General features: G+C 44.2%; 1 protein-coding gene across 1 annotated transcript in view; it reads right to left on the reverse strand.

Moving 5' to 3' along the window:
- DTD1 (D-aminoacyl-tRNA deacylase 1) overlaps positions 1 to 2,516 on the reverse strand; it is a 29,159-nt gene extending 26,643 nt beyond the window's left edge. The window contains exon 1 of the mRNA XM_066625030.1: positions 2,386 to 2,516. Coding sequence (XP_066481127.1) covers positions 2,386 to 2,428 — 43 coding nt within the window. The 5' untranslated portion in view covers positions 2,429 to 2,516. The remainder of the gene's footprint in view (positions 1 to 2,385) is intronic.
- Between the last annotated feature and the right edge of the window lie 12,353 nt (positions 2,517 to 14,869).

The following is a 14,869-nucleotide window of genomic DNA, read 5'->3' on the forward strand; positions in this document are numbered from 1 at the left end:
TGATGAGTTTACCTTCAAAATACACGTTTCAACACCTATTGTACTTCCACATCACATGTTTAGGAGGACTCTAAGGGCCCAATCCTATCCAATTTTCCAGTGCCAGTGCTGCTGTACCTAGGGGGTATGCGCTGTTTCCTGTGTTGGGGATGCAGTCACAGAGGCCTCCTCAAGGTAGGGAACATTTGTTTACTTACCTCGGGGCTGCATTGCAGTTGCACCGGTGATGCAAAGTTGGATAGGATTGGGCCTTAGTCAGGCATGGTGAACCCATAGCATAAGTGCCCAAGGTGGCATGCAAAAATGTTGTGGCACACAGTGCTGACCTGTAGCCACCCTGCTCCAGGAAACCACAAAAAACCATGCAACCAGCACACCACCACAGAGTTTTGTGAGACTTGGCTTATGCAATGCAACAATCCCAGTGAGCGTCTCCTGGTTTTTCAAGGAGCCGAGAAGGGCTGGAGGAGAAGCTTACACACAAAAATTGGCCAAGTGGCTATTAGCAAGAGCCATGGAAGGGGAAGTGAATCAGCCAGCCACAAGGTGTACAGGCACACAAAGGCAAACAGCCCCATGTGTGATTGGTAAGGTGTGTAATCACTGTGACAAAGATCTAATTCAAGGGCTATTTATCTGTGCAAGCATGGTACTTGCCTCATCTCCCAGCCAACAGCAGTGGTAACCTTCTCTACTTGCACACAAATAATAACAGCCATGGGGGGGGGGGGGTGAAGCTGCCTGGAAAAGTACATATACATGTAGCAAGCAAAACAGAAGCTGCTTTAGTAAGAAACAGTCCCATGCATAATTGGTAGTGTGTGTAACCACTGTGACAAATATCAAGTCATTTCTTGGAGAGATCCCTACAGACCCTTCATTAGTGCTCTTTTCTCATTTCCTACCATCTTTTAAATAGTACTTGCCAGCCACTTGAAGCAAAAACAGTATCTTTGTTAATGCCCTCCCCCCAAAAGCCTCTAAATTTGAGTGACTTAATTTTGTCTATTCTTATTTTGGTAATCTTTCTACTGGACCTTGTTAATTTTTATCTTACACCTTGAAATGTAGGACACATATGCACATTGAGTGTGCGTCAAATAGGATCTATGAGCCAAGATGTCTTGGTGGGAAATGAAACTAACTCCTGGACTGCGCCTATTCCTGTTAGACTTCTGGGCAGCTAGTCCAAATACCAATGAAGGGGAAGAGAGAGTGAGAAGGACCAGGACTGCAGGGAGACAGGATAGAGCAGTGTTTCTCAACACTTGTCCTCTGCTGTGCCACTTCATACGGTCCACCTATTCAAAGTACCACCAGAAGTAACTGGTGATGACATCATCACCAGTTACTTCTGAGTTGGGAGGCCAGATGCAGCATGACAAACACCAGTAAGACTCAGGGTGAACAGGAAGGCTTTTTTGAGCATGGAACAGCATGCTTCGGAGCTCTGCCCACTGAGCCAAGCCTCCTACCGCTGTTGGTTATGTTGCATTCCTGGTCTTGCTGCCAGGCAGCAGAGGTCCCACAAGCACCACCAGACACCACCTCAAATAACACTGGTTGTGCCCGAACAACTGGGATAGAGGAAGCAGAAGGGGGCAGGAAAACTCAAGTTGGTGCAGTGCTTTGGTGCATATGCTTATTTTCCTTATTTTTAAAATGTAAATATGAACCCAAATTGTCCCATTTGAAACAATGTGGAAGTGTTATTGGGTTGCCTAAACAGGCTTCTTTGAGAAGCATTTTGTTCTTTTTCTCCATTTAAAAAAAAAATCTGTAAAATGTAAATACGATAGTAGTAAATGATAATCTGCAGGTCAAACTTAACACAGAGCCCAAGCCTATGCCTGCCTACTCAGAAGTAAGCCCTATTACAGTCAGTGGGGCTTCCTCCCAGGAAAGTGTGGACAGGAGTGCAGCCTGAGAGCCCCATCCTGTGCCTGCCTACTCAGAAGTAAGTCCCATTAGAGTCAGTGGGGCTTCCTCCCAGGTCTACTCAGGTCTACTCTATGCAGGTCTACTCAGAAGTAAGCCCCATTAGAGTCAGTGGAGCTTACTCCCAGGAAAGCGTGGACAGGATTGTAGCCTTAGAGCCCAGTCCTACGCGTGTCTACTCAGAAGTAAGCCCCATTAGTGTCAATGGGGCTTACTCCCAGGAACGTGCGGCCAGGAGTGCAGCCACAGGTAGCGCTCTGAGAGGCTCTGCAGCCCCGCTTGGAGTCCCACTGGGGCGTCCACCCACAAAATGGCGGCGCTGCCTGGGGGGCTCTCACAGGGTCGGGGGGCTCAACGAGTGGGGCTGCGAGGCCTGGGGCGGGCGAGCGGGCGGGCACCGAAGGCAGCCCGGCCAAGGGGAGGGGGAGGGGAGCGGCACTCGCGCACCTGTCACGCTGGCCCGGGTGACGCGCTGGATGATGGCCTTCATGACGCCGGCCCCAACTGCCGCTCAGCCGGCAGGAAAGCCGGTGAAGCAAGAAGACACCCCCCCCGCTTGAATGACTGCCGGGAGCTTCCGCCGCGGGCCGGAAGCGGAAGCTGCCGCTGAGCCTGAGTAGACTAACGGTCACCAACGCCTGTCGCAGCCTGCTGGGATGGAACGATCCAGGACACGGGCGCCCTCTGGAGGGCGAGCGGGGGGAACTGCAGGCACTCCTCAGGCACCTCTCAGTGGAGATCTCCAGCCCTTTTCATCTCAAGGCACACTGGCAAGGCACTCAGGAGGACCCACCTGAAATTGGCTCGCGACCCACCTGGTGGGTCCCGACCCACCGTTTGAGAAACACCGTGTCAAGGCACACCATCAGTGTTTTGACAATTGACAAGGCACACCCTGCTGTGGGGGGGGGGGTCACATCCCCCAGGGGCCCTGCTAATAAAGGACCCTCCCCCAAACACCCACAGCACACCTCTGGACCATTCACGGCGCGCCAGTGTGCCACGGCAGTGGTTGAAAATGGCCACTCTAACAGCTGCAGGGTAGTACGGCTGCGCTCCTGTGCACGCTGACTGGGGAGGGAAGCCCCATTCAACACAGGGGGACTTACTTCTGAGTAGTACATACAGGCATGTGCTGTTAGACACATGCACTTGTCCCCACAGAGGACAATGGAGAAGTTCCACTTACTTATTCTCACGGATGCGTGCGCACACCTATTGTGTGGCTAACACAAAGGAACAGGACTGAGAGGTGTAGGGTGGCTACAGTGAAGGCAGCTTTTATTAGGATTTTTTGCCAGTGACCAGGCTTCTTTGGGGTGGTTGTAGCCCAGTTCTTAATAAAACAGGGGTGGCCAAACTTTCTTAACCCAAGAGCCTCATACAATAAACTTCAGATGTTTAGGAGCCACCAGACATGAAAAAATATTACACAAACGTTTTGATTGTTGCATTTTGTTATAAAAATTGTACGTAAATATTAAGACACACAGGCAGGTAACAATAGGTATTCATATATGTAGTTTTAAACCCCTTTCTGCCCAGCCCACAGGTGTACACATTTGATCCCTGTTGTATATATGCAGCGTTGGGCAGAAATGGCTTAAACCAGGGGTGTCAAATGTAAGGCCTGGGTGCTGGACACAGCCCCTAGAAGTTTATAATCTGGCTCTCAGCTGCTGAGCAATTCTGAGGTGTCACTGCTGAAAGGGTGGCCCAAATGATAATTGGGCTCTCCAATATCTTGAAATATGATCAAGATTTGTGTGTTTTCTCTTCTGTCATTTACAGCTAATGAATTCCCAGGTGAGAACAGAGTGCTTATTTCTGGTTTTGACCTGTTTAATGACATCACTTCCGGTCCCCAGCAGGCATCATGAATGCTATTTGGCCCACTGTACAAAATGAGTCTGGCTTAAACTGTTAGTTTGTATTAGTTTAAAAAACCAGTTTATACCTGGTAAATAATTATAAAGTTTTTTTGGGGGGGGGGGAATTATTTACCTTTTTTATTAATTGTGATGCAAAAAAGGAGCTCAGCTAACATATTTCCATGAGCCGTACAGTATATGTCAAACAGCTGCATGTGGCTTGTGAGCCAGTTTGGTCACCGCTGTAAGATAAGGACGTCATATTTTTCCTTTTGCAGAAGGAAGTCGAGACATGAGTATTATCAGAAGGCACAGGTGGTCCCCAGCCATTGCAAGTAAATTACCCAATCACAACTTTCCAAAAAATAATTTCCAGTTTGACTCTTATAAACTAGAAAATGCGTATGAGTCAGACTGGTGTCAGGGGCCAAGCACTGGCTGTGGGGCCACCTCCATCAGAGGGCCTGCCTAACCAGGCTGATTCCTGAACCTTCAGTCCCAGTAGCATCCACTGTGCCATCAGGGAGTGGGTAGTGAGCACCATGGGGAACAGCGCAGAGCTTTGCCCCAGGGTCCCTACCAACATGTTACCAGCAGTCCTCAGTGAGCAAACAGCAGTAATGCATATGACAATATGGCCATACAGATCGGCAAGAGGCAAATGGGCAGCCAAGTTCCAATCCCAACTTCCTCTCCATGTTCGCAGCTGACTTCAGTTCACCAATTCAGAGGTCCTTTCCACATCCAGGAAATAATGCAGGTCACACAGAGCTCATTAAACAATGGAGAATACTAATGGCCATACAATATCTAAAAACCTAAATTGTCTATGCTCATACCCACTCTATATACATTATTTTGTTTGCAAAGTTTGGCTTTTTTGTGCAGGAAGCAAATTCGATAGTGAGGGGTAGCTGGTCCAGATAAGAAAAGATTTGAACCAGTGTTACCTGCGATTTCTCAGATGGAAAATTCTGCAGGCTATTAGTGCATACATAGGCACACTTCGTAGTTTTCTCCTTTCAACTACTTCTGCAGCACGTGCTTTCACATGCTATATTAAATCATGTGCAGGTTAGTGATTTCCTAAACAAACATTAGCAAATTACTTCCATCCTTCCGAGGTAAAAACATGTCATTGATTTTGCAATCGTTTTTGGTGATGTTCAAGGATAATTTGATCCTGAAAAAGGAGCTATTACCAGAAATACTTTATCAATTACATAGAGAAGGATTTAGTTACCATTATCCATGCTTTTGTAGCCTCTAAGATGGATTGCAGTAATGCTCTTCACATGGGGCTACCACTAAAGATGGTTCAGAATACTGCAAGCCTGCTTTCCATCTGCAACAGAAAAGAAGGAACAGCTGCAAGAAGTGTGGTAGCTGTTGCACTGACTGCTGGCTTCCAGGGTCTATTAAAAGGTGGTAGGTTTTAAAAGCCATTTGCAGATTGGAGCCTGTAGAACTCAAAAGTTCTGTCCCATCTGATCTGCCCTATGAAGACAAGTGGGAGATTATTGCGCTATAAGGCAAAACAAGCTTTTGACAACAAATCTGCAGTGGATCTGTTACTTTTGATAATCAAGATTTGACTGCCAGTTGGATTTTTAGACTTTCTTTGTTAGGTTTTAAATTACATACTCATGTACTTAAGCTGCTTAAAGAGGCACAGAGAAGATGCAATAAAATCTATGGAGAAGATGCAATGAAAATGTTGCAGACAAACTTACTTCCTTGGTTTTAAGACAAGGTAAGGAAAAGAGCTGCAACATGCAAGCTGAGAAGGATGCCAAAGTACTCCTTTCATCAGAGCGCTGCAGCTGCTTCTCCTGAAACTTGGTAGGTTATTTCCCTAGATCTCATCATAGTCCCCATGAAGTACAACAGGAAGAGTTATTTTTTTTCAAAAAATTGCCCCACCTTTTCCTTGCCAAGACAAATGCCCAAAGTGGCTTACAAAAATGTGTACAAGATAAAATACATAAACTTAATATATAATACATGTGATAAACAAATAGGGGTCTGAAGAAAATGTAACTAGGAGTAAAGCGAGATACAGTATGGGTTGGACATTCCTTATCCGAAATACTTGGGACCAGAAGCATTTTGGATTTTTCGGTATTTTGGAATACTTGAATATGCATAATGAGAGATCATGGGCAAGGGGCCCAAGCCAAAATAACAAAAGTCATTTATATACATAGCCTGAAGGTAATGTTATACAATATTTTAAATAATTTTGGGCATAAAACAAGGTTTGCGCATTAAGCACAAATTGTGATTTTATTTCTTAAGACAAAAAAGGTAAAAAAAAGTCATGCTGGCATTCAAAAAGGTTCAGACTATTTAAGAATATATTTCAGAATTCCGGATAAGGGGTGCTCAATCTGTAATACGACCTGCAGAAAATCAAAGATAGTGCATAGTATCCAAAAGGCAGTTACAAGAGGCTCAACATATCCATCTGTTAAAAGATAAAGAAAATAAAAATGATTTTAGCTGTCACCAAAATGCTGTCAAAGGGATCATTCTTAAATTCCCTGGGAGAGAATTCCATGATTGTGAGAAGGATCACCCTCAAGCAGCCATTCCCCCTGAGTCAGAGGCAGCACTTGCAGGAAAGCTCCCTCAGCAGATGAAAGACAGTGAGCCGGAATATAAAGGAGGTGGAGGTCCCCAGATAACCTGGTCCAAAACTATGAAGGGCGCTAAAGCACCTTGAATTGGGCCCAAAACTGAATGGGCAACCCATATAGCAGCTGGAGCAGTGTTCCAATACATTCATACTGTCAAGCTCCTGTAACTACATAGGCTGTCACATTCTGTACTAGTTGCAACTTCTGGACTACCTTCAAGGGCATTTCCATACTAATTGGATTACAGTAATCAAATTGAGATGTCACTAAGGCATGGACCACTGTGGTCAGGCCTGACTAACTCAGGTATGGCCACAGCTGGTGCAGCAGTAGAAGATGGGGAAACACACCCGTCCACAGCCTCCACCTTGCTCTCCAGGTAGAGCTGTAAACAGATGCATTCTCAAGCTGTGTATTTGTTCATGCAGGAGGAGTGCTACCCCGTTCTGAATGGATGGATGATTCAGTCCCTGCACTGATGATTCCTATCTAGGAGGACCTCTGTCTTTTCCGAATTTAATTTCAACGTATTGGGCCTCATCCAATCCCCAACTGATTTCAGACTATGCTCCAATGATTACTTTCCCATCTGCCACGCTGAAAATTCAAGTAGCCAAATAGCATAATCAGACTGTTTAATATACGTAGATTGTATACAAGCTTGTCTTAGGTGCAGGTGTCCCAATTTCAAAGCAAGGATAAAGTAAAGATCCATTAGCTCATTTGTTATTCTGTGATCATTTTTTTTTTAAGTCAGCATCCACCAGATACTTGCCTGTATCCAAGTAGGTTAACTGGCTCAGAATTGTTGAGTAAGGGCGCAACCCTAACCCCTTATGTCAGTGCTTTCCACCACTGACATAAGGGCAATGCAGCTCTGAGGGAAGGGAACAAACATTCCCTTACTTTGAGGAGGCCTCTGTGAGTGACACCCAACTGCAGGAGGCAGCACATGTCCCATTGGCACCGCTATGCCAGTGCTAGAAAGCACTGACATAAGGGGTTTGGATTGCGCCCTTACTGCACTAAGCAGCATCTTTTAAGAGTGATTATCTTATACTTACAGTTTGAAGAACAGCAACAGTCTATTTATCCCAGCAGAGCATCTTTTTTCCAGTTTGGTCTCTTCTGCATTTTTTTTTTTAATTGTGAGCCCTCTTGGACAGGGAAGCATCTTTCCATTTACTTTGCTATGTAACATTTTTGTTTAAAACACAGTATATAAATATTAAGTCTTTTTGCAAGAGTTAAGTGTGTATGACACAAAGGTAAGAAGTAAGTGACACAAGGACTGGATGAAAGAAGCAGTCCAACTCAAAAGGAGAGTCTTTTACTTATGGGCTGCTTCTGCCAGCAGTCCTGGAATCACTTACTCCTAAAACCCCATTTTCAGTATTGAAATAGAAAGAATAATACACATTTCAATTGAGTTTCATCATGGCAAAACTATGGGAACTGTTTATATTAAACCTGATTAAAAGAAAATGCAGTTTGAACCTGGGAACTAATATCATCATCTCTGGCAGGGCCCAATCAAACTGGGCTAACAAGATCATTAGGTTACTGCATGAAAGTATTTATAATCCACCTCCTGTCCTTTGGAGACTATGCAGTAAAAAAAAAAAAATTTAACACACTCTCAGAACTACAAGGAAAAATAACCCAACGCAAATCAGGTTTTAATAAATCACAACACATTTTTAGTTCATGAACACACTTGGTAAGGCAGTCCAAGATAGTCACTGGTTTCAAAAAGAAGTCAGGAAAAAAAACCTTGTTATTCCAGACTTGAGTCTTGTTCAATGAAGGATAGAGAATTTCATTGTTCAATACAGATTCCAGAGTTCCTATTCCTAGAGTTATTTACTTTTCTTTCCCAGCAGTGTCCTCAAAAAGTGACTGTACATAATTATACAAACTAGTTGATTGCACATAATTATATAAACGAGTTGTACATGGCACAAAGTTTGGTTTATAAGACACTGTTGATGTGACATAAAAGCTTTTCCCTGGTATCCTGTACGTAATAGTTTCTGTCAGTCTGTCTTCTGAAATGGTTTTGGCGATTCCATCTAAAATGTAAAAATGAAGTTAAAATCCATAGTACATGGAAGTTGGAATCTGTGTTCCTGACATGCTTAGAAAATCGCTACAAGAGGGGTTATGAAACAGTTCAACATTCTTCCCAAATACAACGGATCAAACACAACCTCTTTTAAATATTAAAGGTAAAGGTTCCCCCCAGCGTTAAGCCTAGTCCTGTCCAACTTTAGGGATGGTGCTTATCTCTGTTTCTAAGCCGAAGAGCGTTTTTCTGTAGATACTTTCCAAGGTCATGTGGCTGGCATGACTACACACTTAAGTGCATGGAACTATGTTACCTTCCCACCAAAATGGTACCTATTTATCAACTCGCATTTACATGCTTTCAAACAGCTTGGTTGGCAGAAGTGGGGACAAGCAACAGGAACTCACCCTGTTGCGTGGATTCCAACTGCCAATATTGTGGTCAACGTCAGCTCAGCGGTTTTATCCGCCATGCCACTGTGTCCCCTCTTTAAATATTAAGGAATCATTTTTTAAAAAGTTAGCCATAACAGCACAGTTCTAGGATTGCTGATGTCCTTTATTAAGCAGATTTGGGAGCGCACAGTTGAAAAGCAGTTTCATCACAGTACCGGCAACATGATCAAAATAGGCTAATCTCATCCTTTTCAGAATACATTTTATAGAGAAACAAAGAGAAAAAATAAGATATATCAGTGGCTCCCAAACTTTTTTAGCATCAGGACCCACTTTTTAACCCATTTTTGTCCAGCTCACAGGTGTACACATTTGGTCTCTGTTGCGTATATGCAACGCTAGACAGAAATGGCTTCAAATGACACTCTAGTACAGTGGTTCTCACATGTGTAGCACTGGGACCCATTTTTTCGAATGAGAATATGTCAGGACCCACCAGAAGTGATGTCATGACCAGAAGTGACATAATCAAGCAGGAAAATTTTTAATTTTAATAAATTAATATTTATAAATATTAATATTTATTACTACAACCATTCTTTATTATTCATATATAATTATATATATACACAATATATAATAATAATAAAGAATTTAAATATATATAAACAATATACGTACATTAGACCTATTATATATATAATAATATAACCTATTATACATTAGACCCATTAATTCATAGAGAGAGAGAGAGAGAGAGAGAGAGAGAGAGAGACGGACCAGAAAAATGACCCTGAAATATTTATTACCTTATATTGACATTTGCTTGCAAACTGCAGGAGCTGAGCTCTTTGCAGGGTAATTACCAGCTACAGTATCTGATTTTTTGAATAGCCTCAGGGCTTGAGGCAATTAGTCATCTGATCTTTCTATCACCCTTGGCGACCCACCAGTGGGTCCCGACCCACCATTTGGGAACCACTGCTGATCATATATCTCAGAAGTGCCCCCAAGAACTAGGGGCTGAGCATGAAAAGAGTGCCCCTTCACAAAGCACTCTGCACATGCTCAGAGGAAAGACTTTCTGTGGCCCTGGAAAGAAGATACTCAGAGGTACTGGGCTCCTAGCAGCGGGATGTTGGGGAGGGGAGCCTAAGGCTGGAGAGCCTCCCTCGGCCAGGGGTCCCCCCCCCCGTCCCCACAGACCTCTGGACCCACCTGGGACCTCCTCTGCTGCCTTGCTGGGCTGCTCCTGCCCGTCCTCGTCTTCATCCTTCCCTTTCCCCATGAGGCGATAGGACTGGATGCCCAGGAAGCCGAAGACAGTCCAGGACCCCACCGTGTACAGCAGGGCGGTCCGCCGCTTCCAGGAACTCGCGTTCTTCATGCTGCCTGCCGGGCCCTCCGCTGCTCCCAGGACACAGGAGGAAGACACACAGGCCCCGCCTCCGAACTGTTCCTGCTCCCTTATTGGGTGGCCTCGTTCTGCTGCTCCTTCACCTTCACGTCTCTTTTCATTGGCCGTTCTCGAAGCCCGCTCTGCCTCACAAAGACCAAAAATCTACGAGACTCACAAGCTCGTGGTTAGATTGTGGGTTTTCCATATTCTCTCCCTCTCCTGTTGGCCTCCCTTGGGCAAAAGCAGGAGTTGACTACAAGAAATAATGACATAATGTCACTATTATTAATGATAATTTTTACAGTGTTGGGAGAGTTAGGACAGACCAAAGAAATTTTTTTTACTCAGAGTGTAGTTAATCTGTGGAACTCCTTGCCACAGGATGTGGTGATAACATCTGGCCAGATGTCTTTAAAAGGGGATTAGACAAATATCTGGAGGAAAAGTCCATCACAGGTTACAAACCATGATGTGTAATGTGCAACCTCCTGATTTTAGAAATGGGCTACGTCAGAATGCCAGACGCAAGGGAGGGCACCAGGTTACAGGTCTCCTGTTGTCTTGTGTGCAACCTGAGGCATTTGCTGGGCCACTGTGAGACACAGGAAGCTGGGCTAGGTGGGCCTATGGCCTGATCCAGCAGTGCTCTTCTTATGTTCTTAAGATTTTGATGTCTTTGCGATTGAGCAAGGTGTTCTTCCTTCCCTTTCAAAATACAGAAGCAAAGAAAGGAATTGATGCGCTTTCCAATGCAAGTTCTATGCTGTAATCCTAAAGAGACTCAGGGCCCAATCCTATTCCAAATTTTCAGCACCAGTGCAGCGGCAATGCAGCCTCAGGGCAAGGGAACAAAAGTTCCCATACCTTGAGGAGGCCTCTGTGACTGCCTCCCTACCACAAAAAGCAGTGCACACCCCATTGGCACAGCTGCACCAGCACTGGAAAATTGGATAGAACTGGGCCCTCACTAGGGAGTAAGCCCCTTTAAAACTCACTAGAATTTACCTCTGAGTAACGTTACTTCAGGCTGCACTGCTTCATTTAAAAACCACAAACATTTTTATGGCAAAAATTGCCCTAAATATAAGCATCACATCATTGTTCCCATATGGTAGCCTTGGAGCAGGGCTAGCCCTCCTGGAGCCTCTGATCACATACCAAATGCTGTGTAACTCACCCACCCCCTTACCTAGCAGTGCAGAGCTGTCACTACCACTCCTCCCAATACTAGTCCATCACTCCTCTGCACCACACTTCATCTGCTCTGTTGCCCTCTTGTCAAAGTTAAGGAGGAGGTACTGAGATGGGCATCAGCATCTCTCACCAATCAGGAAGGCATACACTATTCAGGTGGGGGTGGCTTAGAATGGCTTGACAACACTGCAGTGTAGTTCACTGTTAGGTTAAGAGTATGACCAAGACTGAGAATAATGTACAAAAATCAAAAGAAATCCAGCAGGGAGGGCTGACAAAGTTGACTACAGTTGTAGTACAAAGGGGATGATTAACCCTTTTGATTATTTTAGACCTAGCATTCCTCGCCCCATGAAATCAGCTTGGGGGAGTCAATTTCTTTCTTGCAAGTAAAGGGTTAATCACACCCACTGATGTATCTAGAGCAGTGTTTACCAAACTGTGGGTCAGGACCCACTAGATAGGTTGTGAGCCAATTTCAAGTGGGTCCCCACTCATTTCAATATTTTATTTTAATCTATTAGATTTGATGCTACCATGGTATGTGACTGCATTTGGGGAAATGTTGCAGACCTGTTCTTTTAACAAGCTACTATATATCTTCTTTTAACAATGATAGTCAATGGCACTTGCTCCTGGGTAAGTGTGGATAGGATTCAGTCTAGGATTGTTAAAAATTTTCCTGCTTGATGATATCACTTCTGGTCATGACATCACTTCCGGTGGGTCCTGACAAAAATCTCATTCTAAAAAGTGGGTCCCGGTGCTAAACGTGTGAGAACCACTGATCTAGAGAAAATGGTGCCCATGGCAGACACTGAAATTGCATCCCTGTCCAAACAGAGATGGGGAAGGAAGAGAAGGGGACATCATGGAGTGGGAAGCAACCTGTTTATCCCAACAAATGAATTTATTCAGTTGGTTACACAGAGAACAGATCATGGGGTGTCCATTCCCTCAGGTGAACTTATTCAGCAGCTGCACAGAAATGGGGAGAGCAGCTTACAAGGAAGGCTGGTCCTAAGGAGTTCACACCCCCCACCCCCGTAAATTTATTCAGCAGACTACACAGTGATGAGGAGAGAGGCAGACAGTGCTGGCTATTACATCATAAGGAACCAGCTCAAGTAGAACCCATGAGAGACTAAAACAGAATAAAACAACTTGAACCATTCTGTTAGTGAAAGTTACCAGAAAAGTCTTATATCATGATGGTCTAACACACAGCCCGTGGGCTATGTGTGGCCTGGGACACCCTTTTTGTCACCCTCTGAAATCCCTGCTACAGCCCCCCTCCCACTTCATCAAGTTTTTTAAATCTCCCTGCCACATCTTTTCAAAAGCTTTTCCTTGAGAAGCCAGGATGGGTGTGGCAAAGATTGAAAAGCCCCACTGTACCCACTGCCACCTGAATGTGCCAAGTGACTTGTAATTGGCGGTGACATCACCTCACCACCAATTACTTCCAGGTCTGCAGTTGGGGTTGGTTGCACCAGCTGCTAGAAGTTGGACCACCCTGTCATATGGTAACGTTCTGCCTAAATACCGTATAAATGTTGCACCTGTCCATGTGGGGGGTGGGCAGAGAGATATTACTTGCTTGATGGCTTTGGCGCTTCCCCCTCATGCCACTGCATTCCAAAGCAATAAGTGTCTAAACTCTCACACTGTTGTGTTTTGTCTTAACAGCACCAGGCATAAATCTCTCTTTAGGAGCAGGATTTGAACCACAGCATCATCACAGAGCTCAGAAGCATCCACAGGGCAGCTGTGTGGGGCTTCAATTAAAGCTGCACAAGCATGCAACTTACAGGGAAGGCTGAGCCTAAGGGATTTATGCTCAGTTTGTACGAGATGTTGGCCAGACCTGCAGCCTGGCTAGTTGTTTCCCCAGATCAACTGAGAGTATGCTGAACTGAAAGTTGCAGTGGAAGATTGGTCGGTCAGACACTTTCTCTACCCTTGCCAAACTTCTCATCCAAGTTGCTGAAGATTCCTTGGAATAGTTTTGAAGATCACTGCCTTACTCAAGTGAAATGGAAAGTTTTACAATTTTATATTGTACATAGAACATGATTATTACTGTATTGTTTTTCCCACCACTAGATTTGCAAGGGAGTTTAGGCTAACAGGAAGCAACATAATGTGGGAGTCTAGAAAAACTAATGCTGCTTCCAGTTCTGCAGGGCCCTTTTTTATTATAGTTTTCCCTCTGTCTTTTAGATTGTGTTTTTTACTGTTCTTGTTAGCCTTTTATAATTGCACTCCTTCGTATATTGTTTTACTGCCAGCCTTAAATTCTTTATGGTTGCTGCTTTTATGATTGAGTACTATTATAGCTATTGTTTTTTTGTTCTTTTTAAAGTTTTGTAAGGTGCCCTGGGCATTTCAGTAGTAGTGGGAAGGAAGGCAGGATGTAAGTATTTGAAATAAATAAATGCATATTGTAGGTCACAGATCTATACTGGTAAGAATGCATTTAGTTTTTTTTCTGTATTCTATCCTGCATTAATGGAACATACAATATGCATGGCTTAAAACTGAGACTACAGTAGCACTAGTAAGCAACTTATTTTGCAGTGTGACAATTCCCCATGTGTGTTATGCATTTCATGGGTTCCAGAGATTTTTGGAATATATATTTAGTATGTGTTTGTGTGATGGTTTGATCTTCAGGTTCTGTCCCACAATCTCAAGAAAAACTACAATGATCCCCATTCATCTTTCTGCAAGCCCTGTTTTGTTTATTAGGTTTTATGCTGCTGTGATATATGAAAAATGTTCAAAAAAACTCAAGTAAACGCAAGATCAGAAAAATAAGAAGGTTGAGCATTGATGTTTCCTTATAAACATCTTTTCTTCCCTTTTACCCTCCTCCCCACTAGCCAATAGAGGAACTGACAGTACCTATCACCATCACAGGTCAAGGTTTTCCTAGGACTCTCTGGCCACTCCACAAGCCAGAAAGGCTGAACTAGTCCCTCCATTACTACCAAAGGGTACAGAACAATGTTATTCAAAAACCAATGGGGTTGCAAAGCCTCTTTTGGGGGGCTGTGGCAACCTTTCAAAGCCTGTGCAAGAGAGGACTTGGTTCCAATCAAATAATGGTACTGCCTTATCAAAACTGAGTGGATTGGCTCCTGGGGGAGTGAGATTTGAGGTAGGTCCCCAGTCTCATTATTTATTGGGGTCATGGCACAAAAAAAGTTGAAGACCACCAGCGTAGAAAAATTAGTGTAGAAAATCCCTTTATGCAATGGTGACATAGCCCAGCGGCAGCACACATACAGGAGACTAGACTAAAAAACTGACACTGCTGGTAGCACAGAGAAAGATCTCTGTCTGAGACTCTAAACGCTATT

Source organism: Tiliqua scincoides, chromosome 4 (genome assembly GCF_035046505.1).
Source record: "Tiliqua scincoides isolate rTilSci1 chromosome 4, rTilSci1.hap2, whole genome shotgun sequence".
NCBI classification, from domain to species: domain Eukaryota; kingdom Metazoa; phylum Chordata; class Lepidosauria; order Squamata; family Scincidae; genus Tiliqua; species Tiliqua scincoides.